General features: G+C 40.7%; 1 protein-coding gene across 3 annotated transcripts in view; it reads right to left on the bottom strand.

Moving 5' to 3' along the window:
* The window catches only part of ZNF277 (zinc finger protein 277), a 79,757-nt gene that overhangs the window by 10,492 nt on the left and 54,203 nt on the right, over nt 1–15,062 (bottom strand). For all 3 annotated transcript variants that reach the window (XM_081079740.1, XM_081079739.1, XM_081079741.1), the window contains exons 5-7: nt 4,504–4,595; nt 2,860–2,970; nt 325–457 (exon numbers count right to left, since the gene is read on the bottom strand). In XM_081079740.1, the coding sequence (XP_080935866.1) occupies nt 325–457; nt 2,860–2,970; nt 4,504–4,595 (336 nt within the window). The remainder of the gene's footprint in view (nt 1–324; nt 458–2,859; nt 2,971–4,503; nt 4,596–15,062) is intronic.

Raw genomic sequence — 15,062 nt, forward strand, 5'->3', positions numbered from 1 at the left:
GAACACATGAGTCTGGCCTCAAGGTAACAGATGATACAATAAATGGGGGACAGTGTGTGGAGACCCAAGTGCTTGATATTTGTTTATTTTTTTGGTCAACATCACTGTGAGTTCTAGAGATGTGACATTTTTATAGTATAAACAACTCACAAATCAAGTCATGCTTTGTAAACAAACCATTTTAAAACTAATCACTTCTGGAAGTACACCTAATTACAGTTTGACCTTTGTAGTAATTGTTTGTTTAAATATTAGATGGCCCGTAGAGAGATTTTTGTTTGTGGAAATGCAATCAAATTTTCAACTATGAAAAGAAAGACTTACCAAGTAATTGATGACATAAAACCGATCATACTCTCTGTTCTTGGGATTGATCCTTCGATGCTGCTTTTTCCTCATGTGATCTTTAAGTGTATTTTTGTCCCTGAAGGTCTTCTCACAGTACAAGCACTGCAAGCTGAGAGAAACAGACAGACACTGACGGATGAAGCAAGTCTCTCGGTAGTTGCTGCAGTTGCGCTTTATTATTATTGAGACATATTTACCCATTTTAGGTCATACAGAATCTTCAAATGGGATATGACATCCTTCTCAGAACCTCTCTCACTTTATTTACTTAGCTTTGTACTGTTTCCTCGAAAGTAAGACCTAGGCGGATAATCAACTCTAATGTGTCTTTTGGAGCAAAAATTAACATAAGACCCAGTCTTATTTTACTATAATATAAGACCGGGTCATGATCTGATCTGATCTGATCTGATCTGATCTGATCTGATCTAATCTAATCTAATCTAATACCGGATCTTATATTGATTTTTGCTCCAAAAAGAGCTGATTGTCCGGCGAGGTCTTATTGGCTAGGTCTTATTTTTGGGGAAACACGGTTCATTTTCAAGTTGGCTAAGTTGGCTATTTAGTTAAAACTGTGATAAAGAGCTAATATCCAAAAATTATTTTGGTGGTTTACTACAAATTACTTATTCTAAACATGAAAATGAAGGCATGTTCTTTAAATAATGACAACTAGCACTGGCTGCCTCCCCCGAGGATAACAATTTGTCCATAGTTTGCTATGTCTTGCCAGCTGATGTGCAGAGAGTGGTTTCTGGCTCCAGCTCCTACCAGTTACTTCCTCTCTGTTGCCATTCATCTTCTGACCTCTAAACTGAAGTAATATCTAAAATTAGTTACAGATAAAACTGTAACTAAAAATTAGTTACAGATAATTTTTATGATAACATACATATTTCTGCATATACAATTTATATATATGAACAATTTATATATATGAACAAAATACATATGTATATATACATTATGTGCAATATATATGTACATATTAATATACGTGTGTGTATATATATCAATAAATGTTAGTTATTATCCTATCATTCTCATGTACCTTCTGCTCGAATATTTATTTCCACTGACTTGGAATTTATTACCTAATGAGGCAGTGATCACTAGTTTTGAACAGATTACTAACAAGATGTCTTTCTGGTACTAAGATTGACAGTTGCTACCCTGTAACTTCACCCAACAGTCATCAGCATTCTACTGGCTGGAGACACAAAGAATCAGTCTAATCTCCCTCCTACACGAAAACTCTCAAACGATTGACATCAGTTATTCCAATTCTGAATTATTTTTTCATCTCTTTTGAATACCTTTCAACTATTTCTCATGCCATAGAAATAACTATATTTTTTATAGTAAACAATTTATGAGTGATAAGGCTGATTAGGGATATTCTGGTATTATTTTATAAATGAAGTGTCATTCAATAAAAGACTGAAGGGATTTGTTTGAATGTAGTGTTGATAGCAGAATCTGAATTCAGAACTTTTCATAATTGATCTGTCTCACTTGATACTTCTTTTCTAATGTCACTGGTCCATACGGTGTGGGCTGAGATACCACACTCTTTAGTAATGGTAATATATTCAAATAAAGAAAACTAGGTTTTGAGGAAAAAACCACAAATGGACCCTTTCCTAGAAATGGACCCTTTCCTAGAAAGAAAAGTGGGAAGATGTTTGAAAGCCATTTTGGTAACCTGGAGAATTTCCTTCCTCATGTCTACTAGCTAAGCTCTTGATGGCCAAGGTTGCCAAAACCTGACCTTGGGAAAAGTGGGGTGTTGCGCTACATGAATATGGATAAGTACTGAAAGGCACACCCATGCATCTGGCATCACATGTCTCACAGAGAGCTGAATGACAGCACAAGCTGACAATATATTTACTAAATGTGTAGATAAATTAGTGAAAATTAAAGACACTGTAAATCGACTGTGGTTTTATATACATTTGTATGTAGTTGCGGGATGTGCAGTGCAGTGCAGGGAACGGGGTTGGTGGAACTGTAACAGCTGTATACGATGTCAGGGGGGTGGTAGGGTGGGGGGGTTATCACTTTGTGAGGGGTGTAAATGTCCAACTAGTACATTGCTTTGTACACCTGAAACCAATAATAATTTGAAAAAAAAAGAAAAGAAAAAGAAAATGAAGAGTAGTGGTTTCTGGGGGAAACTCCAATGAGGAAGGGCACACAGGAGAGTCAGTGGAATTACTGATGTTCTATTTCTCAGGCTGGACGGTGAGTATATTCTTCATACCTTACACAACATGCCTTATATGGCATGTACATTGTTTGGGATATCTGACATTTTTATTTAAATCACTAAAAGGCAATGCGAGCTACACAAAATGAGGACTGCCATACAAAATATGAAATTCTCCAACAGGAGGAGTGAGAAAAGTCCATTTCTTTAATTATTTCTGACTATTAATCTATAAAACTGTATAGCCAAGTCCAAGATTAATAGCTTTAGGTTGTGTTTTATAAAAACGTACTTACCTGTCAAGCTTCTTCTGCAATGTACGTAGAAATTCGCTGCAGTTTACAATGTTGTCTGGCAGCCCAATGTTGAAAGCATGTTCTCTGGCCATGTGGTTCAAAAGAACAGATCTAGGAAGAAATTTCAGCAATTTGTATTACTTATAAATCATCCAGGAACAAATCAGGTCAGCAACAGTATTCGTATAATGATAAACAACATTGATCAGAATACAAGCAGGTGCTAAACACTGCCACACACACCTGCGCTATGAAAAGTGATGTTATAAAGCATGTAAGTACACATATAATTACGTCAGTCTTTAAAAGAGTCCCAGGTGTGTTTCACTCTCTGCCACTGGACAGGTACACTCTCCAGGTGAATTAGGTTTCCATCCTTTAACCTATCAAATAAGCTGTTAAATTTGCCTACTTTTGCAATTCCTCGTGGGGAAGAGGAAGAGACAACTGCCCAAGAGAAATATGACTGGCTGTGACCTGGAATCATAAACATTTAGTCAGTTTATCATTAGACAGAGACCTGGAACCCACAATTAACACATCTGATCACATGCAAGGGTTAGGATAACCTGGGTACACAATGACCAGCCTGTCGATTAGTTTATGCAGAAAAGGCAAACTTTATTTTATGTAACTTTTACACATGACCAAGAATACACACTTAGAGAATTAGTCCAGGAAGGTCATCAAATACATGAACAGCAACAGCAAAAACCATGGTTGGGTGAGGGCAGATCTGATTTCTAGAGTTACCAAATTATATTATTTAAGCTGTTGAGTTTCCACAAAAAATTGCAAGACATGAAAAACTGAGCTAGCCCGACCTCCAGAGAGGGAAGAAGGCTGGAGAAGAAGTTCAATGATTGAATCAATCGTGCTTATATAATGGAACCCCATTAAAAATTCTGAACACCAAAGCACAGTGAAGACGGCTGGTTGGTGACTGAATGCATTGGTACCCTGATTTTGGGGGCAGGGCACAGAAGCTCTGCATTCAGGACCTCCCAGACTTGCTCCCAGTCTCTTCATTTGACTGTCCCTGATCTGTATTCTGGATATAAAATTGGAGTTTTGTGAATCATTCCAGTGAACTGCTGAGCTTATGCAGATTCTTCGTGGGAACCCCTGAACTTGTCGCTGGTGTCTGTGGGGGGCAGTCTTGTTGGGGACGATGCTATTAAACCTGCAGAGTTTGAGGCTGACTCTGGGGGGCTCAGTATTGGAACTGAATTACAGTACACCGGGTGGTTTTGGGGTTAATGACAAATTACAAACTCCCCAGGTTTTGTCCTTAGAGTTTCATCATTTTTAATTTTCAAAAGTCATACAGCAAAAACTGCTGAAAGTTAACAAGTTAATATAGGATGGTGTGTCTGTTGCATAGGGTCTTGTCTGTCAGCCAATTAAAAAAGTCTTACATTAAACACAAATCTAGTTTTGGCATTTAAAAAATTTATTCCCCTATTTTGCTTAGAGCAACTACAGTCCGTCTTTGATGTTAGGCATATTAAAAGAAATTACTGCTGATAATATAAAACGGTCCTGTGCTAACTCACAGAAATTAATTTATATAACCATTAGAGATGTTTTGATGAGTTTTCAGATGAAAAACAATAACATTTAAAGGCATGTATAATGGCTAACCTGTTTCCCAGGAATTCCTCGTTGCAAAACATACAAATGCCACGAAAACTGTTATCATTTCGTTCTTGTTGCTGTTGTTCCAGAATTTCTTTCTGTAAAGTAGCAACAGATATATAATATTCTCTTTAATAAATGCATAGTTAGCCAATAAAAAATGTCATTGTCTGGATGGAGGAAATTGGGGTTGAAGCACAAAGGGAGTATGGGAAGGCTGAGGATTCCCACCTTCGCATTCCAATTCCAATTCCATGCTGTTCAATGCCTGCAGACACTCCACGTGGACAGCTCTGCAGGAAACTCGGTGGACAGAAGCTTTTTTCCCTGACCTGCCCTTCCTCCTGTCTTTCTCGTCTCCCATCCTCACCCTTTTTCAAAAACAAAAATGTGGTGGGATCTTTGGCTTGCTCCTTTCTGTGATCAGCTCAGTTTGTAATCAAGTTCTGATCAGTTTTTCACGGGAGCTATCTGTCATATCACTTCTCTCCACCAGTCCCAATGTCATCACCCTGAGTCTGCTTTTTAATCAGTCATTGGGGGTTACTCTCAGTCAGTCTCCAGGGGTCTCCCCGACTCCAGTCTTCTTTCCATCACATCCATCCTCTTTTCTGCTAGAAAAACTTTTCTTAGACACTATTTACATGCATAAGTACCTTGTTTTCTCTCACTCAAATAATTTAAAATATGCTTTGGTTAGACCCTGCTCTAATTAGAGTGGCTAAACACATTAGCTTTCCTTGAGGTCACTGTACTTCTCTTTTCTTTTTCACTCTCGCCCGTTCTTTAAGATTCAACTTGATTCCCATTTCTATCATGCAGCCATTTCTACACGATGCTACAATTAAGAGCTTAGGCTCTGAACACTGAACAGACCTCAGTTTGAAATCAGGCTCTCACTTGTACTCGATTTAACCTCTTTAATCCTCAGTTTTTTCATTTTTAAGATGAAAATAAAAATGTGATCTCACAGCACTGTTTACAGGATTAAATCAGGTAACTTATATAAAGAGTTCAAATTGTGCCTGGGTTATTAAATGTTGGACAATATTGTTATCCACCCAATGTCACTCTCCTCTGCGAATTGCCCATCATCTCTTTGGTAGCGGTTGTCTGCTTTATCTTCTGAAGGATATGAGAATGCTTTGATTTGAAAAGAAAGCCTTTATGCTGTTCTTATATGATATCTGCGACTACTCTCCAGCTTCTCTTATAACGTACAGCTCAAACAGGAACCTCATGAAGTTTGTTACTGATTCTATAAGTATTTATAGAACAGCATGAAAATGCGCTGGTTATCTGGCTTAATAAATTCCATATGGCCTTTCTGGAAATGCATCAGCAAAGATCTACAAATATTAATCCACTGAAGAAAAAATAATTAAAAAGCCACCCTGACAAAAATCAATTCAATGAACTTCTGGTTTCAGCCATAATGGAATAATGGATATCATGCTTCCCCCGTAAACTATAAAACAAACTGCTTCCTATATTTTGTTTCAGACACTAGATCATTGACAGAACAAGGCTGTGGTCCTTGTCAGTTTTATGCGGAGTGGTATTTTCCAAATTGCAACAGAGGGAGATTAAACCCAAATGAACTATACTTACCACAATGGGTACAGAAAAAGAGACTGGAGTTCGGGATACGAAAGCGAGTGGAATTTGTGGGCCAAGGCACTAGAGAGACGACAGCTGCAGAGAAGGAGCTCAGGAAGCCTGCAATGGGAGTCTTTGACTCTGTGCAATTACTGAGCTGAACATGTACAGAGGAGATCCAAGGGGAGATTCCAGAAGTTACGGAAGTTATGGAATATGCCAGAGTTCCAACACGCAGAACGGGAAGGAACTTGCTTGACACTTCAGGCAGACAGGAAATACAAAAGAACACGTTTCAGATCATGAAGGTTAGGGTTTTGTGCTGGTAGCAAGTGGACAGACGAAAGCAAAAGAAATAAAGGGTAAGGCTGATGTACCAGACAACTTTAATTACTGCTCTTTAAGTGAGCTTTATATAAAAAATGAAATTGACAGTGAAAGTCAAACAAAAGAGGTACTGGAAAAGAACACTGAACTTTTAGAAACAAGCATGGTTTGATCAAAAAAGAATGAAACACACTTCAGGGCCCTATATCAACGACGTTGTTAGCAGCAAAAACCAAACCTAGCAGATGGATAAAATATAGAAAGCTGTCTTATAGTTTATGGGGGAAGTGTGATACCCATTATTCTATACTGGCTGAAACCAGAAGTTCATTGAATTGGTTTTTCTCATGGTGATTTCTTAATTTTTTTCTTCAGTGGATTAATACCTCTAGATGCTTGCTGATACATTTCCAGAAAGGCCGTACGGAATTTACACAGCTCCTTGATACACTTGCTAGGGTATTACCACCCTGTCGTACGGCTGAACATTGCTTTCTTTGCCTGCTCCTGGTTTCAGCCCACGAGAGCCACTAGTGCTCCTTAAAAATCAGCATCCTGGCTCACATTTGTCACGCTAGTGAGAACCCAAATGTGGCGAGAGAAAACTCTTACTCAATATTTTCTTGGTTTTAACTCAATGCAAACATAAAAGATTTGTGAGTCGAAAGCAGAGTGATGCTATGCCATTTCCTTAGCCAAATTTCAGTTTTATCAGGCGACTCTGAGTTGCACCACCTGAACGTAGAGACCTGGAGTTGTACAGAAATTGGTTCTTCTTGAGAGGGCCTGGCCTCCACTTTGGTACATTAGAGGCAGCATGCGGTAGCCCCGGCAATGAGGCAAGGAGCCGCTCTCATGGCCAGTAACTAAAACCATGCTGTTCTTGTTCTCTCGTCTGGAGTTCCTCTCGCACGGTGATGACATGGCACCGTGGTTCTCAGCAACGTTATCTGCACTTTCCAACCACAGTGAGACGGCGGCTGTGGAGCAGCCATGCCGTGTCGTCCCTGGTCTGGCAGGCTGCGAGCTCCTTTCATCCTTTAGTTTTCACCGACTGTGCTGTCAAGATCTGCCTTTTGTCCATCACACACGCGTTCTTTTTAGACTCTTTCCCAGACCTGCCTTCAAGGGAGCCACTGACACCGTTTGCTACTCCCACCTCTGCTTTCTGTTCACTGCAGTGGCATAATTTTCTCACTTGAATGTCACTGATGCAGGGACGAGCTTATGAGGGAAAGAGTGGACCCGGTGACTGCGTCATCCAGTGTCATTGGACTCTGCTCCGACCGTTGAGCTCCAACCTGTATTCTTGCCACACCTGTGGTTGCAATAATGTGAATACTCTGCTGATTCCTTCTTGGCTATTTTCCTGAAGTCTCCCCATTAACACGTGGTTCTATTCCTACGAACCACATCTACCCTCTCTAGTAGGATTTCCTTGCTGAACAACACTGCTCATCAGAACTGGCTTTTTAGAGTGTGACAATGAAAAGGGACCTCATGGAACTATTTCCTAATTCCCAATAAAGGGATCTTGGGGTGACTTGTTTAAAGCTACATAGCTCCTTGGTGCCAGAGACGGTGCTAATGACAGGATACCACATTTGCTCTTTTTCTCAGAAGGTACCCACTGCAGCATATGCAGACACACAGCCCATAACAGTGAATTTCCTATTTAGTGAACAAACAAGTTCAGAACTAAAGTTACGTTTACATGCCTCTGGTACGGATTAGCTTCTTGGTGCTTGTGGCTTGAGGACACACCAAAATAACAGGGTGGGTAATATATACAAATACAATTATGCCTTATTCCTGACTAAATTTTTAGAAAAAGAGGGATTCTGGACAAGCAGATTTTCTAGACTGTAGACATTTTAATTTAGTGTTCAAAGGGTTAACAGCTTTGCACAAGATGGTTTCCAAGACATATCGTATGTTTTCTGTACTTGCCAAACTCAAGGAATAATTCACCTGTTGTGTATGAGGCACGGTCCCTGCAGTGAACAATTACTACTATGCTGGACTGCAACAGACATCTTACCTGTAGGATCCCTGGTCCCTAACAAATGACTAGCTTGTGTTCTCCTTTGATTTTCTTCCCTCTCTTTTATGGCCATCTATGTATCTTCTCTTTCTTGCCGAAGCTTTTCACCACTGCTGCTGCGGCTACTTCTGTGTCCTCCGACTGGGTCCCCTGTTTACCCCTCCTTCCCATTCGCTATTTGCTATGTGCTCTTTAGACCCCTGGTTTTCTCCTTAGCCTAGAACAAAACTATAGGAATTCTCAAAACCCACTAAACAAAGCCCAGATAATCAAATTCTACGGATAAACGGAAGTCAAATGGTTGGTACTGGAGACGGAGCCCCCACTATCTTGTCCGGCCGGGCTTTGTGGCAGTTGATGTCATCTGGTAAGAGTGCTTTGTCTCTTCCTTCTGTGTCGTCTGCTATTTGGATCTACTGAAGTTCCCAGATGGGCAGAGTTATAGGAGAGACTTTCCCTGTACATACATTTACAAAGTATCTTTACATGACGCATGCTGGGAGGGATGGAAGTCAAAATTTGATTGCAAATGGGCCTTAAAAATGCATCTGTAAACATGTGATGACAATATCTGTACGTGACTAGAACTAGAACTAGGGCTGCATGAAGACTTAAGCAACTCTAGACAGTTCCCTGTTTTCTGAAGAAAACCCAGTCTTTAGAACAGCATTCACAGTGCCTCGCACCTGAGTCTAACCTGGGTCCCCAGAAGCCTTCTCTGCACTGCTTCGCCATGTGAACCCTGTTACAGGGAAAAGCAAGAAGAGCACTCTAATTATTTGTGCATTATTATTTGTGGTAGCAGCCCTCATGCACCTATGAGGATTTCTCAAGCTAATCAACTGCCTGGAGTCACTGCTCTCTTTTTTCTTCATCAGTCTTTGCCTACTGGAGTTTTCCACCCTCAGAGCTCAGTTCACACGCTGCATCTCTGTGCTGAGTGGGAATTCCCTGGGACTCAGGAGATCTGTGTTCTCCCGTTTTTGTCACTGACGGATTCTTTATGTGGCCTTGGGCATGGCACTTCTCTAGGACTTAGCTTCTGGTTGTCTCTATCTGCTTAGAAACATTCTACAAATCATGAAGGTGACTGTCGCGGACCACTTCTGTGCTAGAGGTGATACATGCTTTTGGGACGGTTACAGCATTCCGGCGGCACCTATTTTGCTTGTGTCCCCGCCCACCTGTGCTAACAGAACTTGAGCTCCTTTATGCCACATGCGCAGTTTCTTACAGTAGGTCTTCCATACATGCATGACAACTAAACTTACACCCCAAGTGCAACAGCACACACGCTACAAAGTGGAATGCTCTCCTGAAAATCAAGATGGACTTCTCAGAGGAGTCTGTGAAACTCTTGATTACCCGTTACTGACGCGGTTTATAGTTCCTATGTAATATAAAATTGTTTCGGATGAGGGCTGTGTATTCAAAGCAGCCCCCAAACGCGGAAGGAGCTGACTGGGCAGAGAATGAGGCGGACAGGTCCAGCTTGTCAGTTTAAAGGGTTTAACAGGGTGACAGCGAGCCGAGCAGACGGTGCACCCACACCCCCCACCCCAATCTGTGTGTTGTAGCTAAAAGCAATGAGAGCGCTGGGAAGATCAAAGGGACACAGAAGGCGCCTGGCCCCAGGGAGATAAGCGACCTGTGAGCAGCCCAGGGCTCTGCGTGCAGGGTCCAGACTCACCTGGGGTGGGGGAGGGTCAGGCCAGGTTCCCCCAGACTGAGGGAGGGGGATTAGCTTTAAGTAAGATGGGGTCACTCACGTTCCACACAAAATGAGCGCTTTCCACAGCAGGCGTAAGAGTTAAGGTATCCATTTAAACAAATACCCTACTGTATATGTAAACTATCCTGAGAAAAGGACGTTATTATTGGTTATGATTTTTAAATTCCCAGCATTGTTTTAAACTCACAACTGATAATTTTTATAAATACACAGAGATACATAAGAGAATTTTATATTGCTATCGGGTAGGGATTTGGGGGATATGTTTTAACTTTTTTTCAATTAATCACTTTTATTTTTAATACTGTATGCATACTTTTGGTAAGACTGTACCTTAAAAGCATAACTACATGTTTGTTACTGTGTTTTCCCGAAAATCAGACCTAGCCGGACAATCAGCTCTAATGTGTCTTTTGGAGAAAAAATTAATATAAGACCTGGTATTATATTATATTATATTATATTATATTATATTATATTATATTATATTATATTATATCATATCATATCATATCATATTATGTATTATACTATAATACATTATATTATATTATTTTTTATATGACTGGGTTTTATAGTAAAATAAGACCGGGTCTTATACTAAATTTTGCTCCAAAGGATGCATTAGAGTTGATTGTCCAGCTTGGTCTTATTTTCGGGGAAACACGGTACTAAGATGAATTTTTGAGAAATACAGGAGATGCAAGTCAAAGAAAGGAAATGAACAGAGTGACAATTACTGACTCTAATAATTAAGAAAACTAGGCACATTAAAGTAGAACATTATTCAAAAATATTAAAAAATAAAATGGCAAACTGCTTTCCCACTTATCCATTCTAACAGAATCTACTCATTATTTTTTATTTTATTTATTCTTGTTTCTTTTTTTCTTTTTGTCGTTTTTATACTCATTTTAAATACATGGTCTACTACTTATTATTTTTATAAGTGTCCGTGCCTTATAAAACAAATAGGAAAATTTCATCATTTCTTAAAATAAGAATACCAAATGTATTACATAAACTTTTGATCAAATTTTACTTATACTGAAATCACATGAAGGGAAAATTATTTTAATTTTATGACTATTATATTTGTAATAGCTTTTATTATCCAATTATAATCATTCGGTAAATTAAGAAGAAAGTCCTCCCTAACTTGCTGTTATTCATAGTTATGTCATGATGCGCTAAATGAATTAGTCAACCTGGAAGCTATTCAAATCAGGTAGCTTTTCCTCAACTGTGTCACTGTCTCATTTATTTTATCATCAATTTTTTATTATGAAAAACTTCACAAACACAGAGAAGCTGAAAGAATAGCACAATGAACATTTCTATACCCCATAACTACATTCAGTGACTGTTAACGATTTGTCTGTTTCTCTCTCTCTGCACACACATACGGACACACACAATGCACACACACATATTGATGCACTACACATCTTTATTTTCCTGCTGAACCATCTGCAAATACATTGCAGACACCCTGACACTTTCTTCCTAAGCACTTCAGCATGCCTCCCCTAAGAATAAGGGCATTCTCCTACACACACTACCATTAGTGTCACACCTAAGAAAATTAATAATAATTCCAAAATAGCATGTAATATTCAGGCAAAATTTAATTAATTGTCCCAAGAACGTCCTTTAACGTTCCCTTCCACCCCAACTCCACTCAGACCATCCTAGGTTCACACATTTCACTTGGTTTTTAGGTGCCCTGTCTCTTAAGTTAAACCATGGACCAACTCCCCAGCCTGGGACTTAGGCTCTGACGTGTGGAAAAGGGGAATTTTTCCAAACCCAGTAATGGTCTTGCAAAGTATATGGATCAGTGCTAGGAAAACCTTGCTAAGATGACTGTTTTTATGTCACCAACTCAGAATGTGCCCCCAGACAATGTGCTCCTGAGAACAGCACTGCTTATTCACCTTTGTGGTCCTGTCTGCTCACAGAGAGGAGCCCACACACACTGCTGAGTGGGGTGCTGCTTCCTAAGGTCTCCACTTCCTCACATCCTCGAATGGTTGGGGCTCTAGGGAGAAGAGAGCCACGTCATCACGGTGCCCCAAAACCTACTCCCATGGCTGTTGACCTGCTATGATGTGAGAAAACGACACTGAGCCTTAAAGAGTCTGTGCTTCCTTCTTCTGGACCATCAGTGAGGAAAGTCGAGAGGAAGCCACTTAGGCAATCAAGACACACATTGTTTTCTTCTCTCCTTTGTCCTTCTCTCTGCCCTCTTTCCCCCCTTCTTTCCTTTCTTCTTTTGTAAAGCCTGGTATCTGACAGGACTAGTTGTAGCATATGTCTGAAAGTCACTTATGAACAAAAAATTATAATATTAGAAGACAATCCCTATAAAGATGGATCAGAAGCCTACCAGCTTTGTGGTTTTTTTGTCCTAAAAAAACCTTATTCATGGATTTATAGGAGAGCAGGATGAAGAGAAGGTCACAGATGTTGTATGTCTGAACTTCTCAAGGCAGCTGATGAAATCACATACAATTTTCATTGCAAAATAGGCTTGGATAAAAAGCACAGTGGTAAGAATACAAGAGCAGCTTATGTATTAGGCAAAGAGTCATAAGAACAAGCTGTGTGTTTGTCTAATTGGTTGAAAAGGTCGAGTATGGTTGCAATGAGGTCAGCACACGGTTTTTCATCTTGATTCATAAGCTCAAAGCGGGGGAACATCAATGAAACAGCAGATACAGCAGATGGCACTCAACATAGTCAGAGGGGACTGACACATAAGTAGAAAATGAAAATGTGAGTTAGGCTGAAAATTATCAAAATCAGCAAATTTAGGAAAAAGCAATTTAGAAAATATCAAGGTAGGTATTGGTACATGGGAAAGCAAACACTGATGTGTAGAATGACTGATCCAGTGGAAATAAGGAAGTAAAACTAAGGCTGATGCCATTAATCCCAGATAACAAAGGCCTTTTACAAATACTGACAGCCTAGATTCACAGCAGAGTTTCCCGGCTGAACAGGGTGTGAGTGGCCACGAGATGACCAGCACTCTGCTAGGTTTCCTTCCCAGCACAGCTGCACGTGTGCACAGAGAGCACAACAAATCTTACTCAAGTAGAGCAGTGGCCTAAAGGCTCTGCAGGAAGGCAGAAGAAGCTTCCATTCCTCCTGCTTTCTAGTTCCAGAACCACGGATTATCTCTCAGGTATTTGAGATTATTTCATTTATATCTCCATCTTGTTCTAGTAAGTGTTTCTGGCTGCTATAAAACTGCGGAGCATAAAAATGAGAGTAAAGAAAAAAAAAGTAGGGTAGGGTGGGCATATGAAAATAAAAAATAAAAATACATGTGTATGTGTACACACACACACACACACACACACACACCCCTAAACCCAGCAGGAGGGCCTCAAGCTTGGCTATCAGCTTTATTAGAAAAGGGAAACATATCAGAAGGGTTTGTGTAACAAAGAATTTGGCTGGCTCTGTCTCTTGTTCCTGGGAGGTAACCTCTAAATGCTTGGAATTTCTTGAGTGCTTAGAGTGTCTGTCCTTGTTATTCACAGGGCTCTTTTGACCCCACCTGACAGTTTATGCTAATGAGGTAACTCAGGATGGGGACTGCCAGCCAGAAAGACAAGAGGCCCGTGATGTCAGTCTGACCGCAGGAAGGGGAGAACTGGAGACCAAGCTCAGCCCCGCGGCCAGCGATTCAATCAGTTACGCTCAATGAAGTTTCCGTAAAAACCCTGGACGCCAAAGCTCAGGTACACTTTCCTGGTTGGCAGTACTCTGCATATTGTCACACACTCACGTGCCAGGTGGGCAATGCACCTCTGAGGACGATATAAGCTTCCTGCTCAGGACTCTCCCAGACCTTACCCCATGTATCCCTCTGTTTGGCTGGTTCTGACTTGTACTTACTTGTATCGAAAATACTGTAATCTTAAGTATAGTGTCCACCTGAGTTCTGCGAGTTGTTGTAGCAAATTAACGAACCTAAGGGGGCGGCGGGAACCCCCGACAGTATAGCCAGCTGGCCAGAAGTGAAGGTGGCCTTGGGGTCTCCCGACAGAGGGAAAGGTCTCCTGGAGTCGGGACTACCTCTGGGGACCCTGAAGTCACTGATGCTAAGTACACGATGTGACACAGTGGGCACTCTGCTTAGAAGAAATAGACCAAACACACAGAGGGCTTCTCACACTGGTCCTCAGAGCAAGCTGACTCCCATGCCAAACAAAGCACGTCCTGAAACTCAGGAAGAGCAGTGCAGATGGGTGGGGTTAGGGTCGTCGGGATAGATAGACGCACACCTGCTTCCTCCTGCTTGCAGGGGGAGAGTTTCAGACTATCTGGAAAAATTACGGACTTTCTCAAATAATTTTCCCCGAACCTGGGTTTTTACAAACACTGGTTGGTAATAATGTTGACTTTGTTGTTCCAGCCAGGTACCTGGAATGTGGCTTTTCTAAGCTGTCACTTGCATGTAGAGCCAGAGGGCTTAGGAAGTCCTCAGGAGACCTTTGGGTTGACACGGTCTTATAAAAACCACTGGCTCCTAATATGGACCGGACTTTGCATGGAAAGTCATTTAATTCTTTGTCAAAAATGACTCAAGAGAATAGCCACACACTCGACAAAAGAGTCCTCCAAAACAATTATTCTTAATTCCCACGCCACTCTCCCCAAACCAACTGGCTTCCAAAATTGTATTACATTTGTCATGGTCACGATTATTAACATGGACTAAATCTTAAGTCAGGTGTCACCAGATACGTAGCCCTGATTGCATGGCAGGGTGGTTGGTTGTCAGAGGATTATCCAAAGAACGCCCGGCCATCAGTGACATCATTTGCTGGATTATCCTCCAAAGACAAG

This window comes from Rhinolophus hipposideros, assembly GCF_964194185.1.
Source record: "Rhinolophus hipposideros genome assembly, chromosome: 18".
Taxonomy (NCBI): Eukaryota; Metazoa; Chordata; class Mammalia; order Chiroptera; family Rhinolophidae; genus Rhinolophus; species Rhinolophus hipposideros.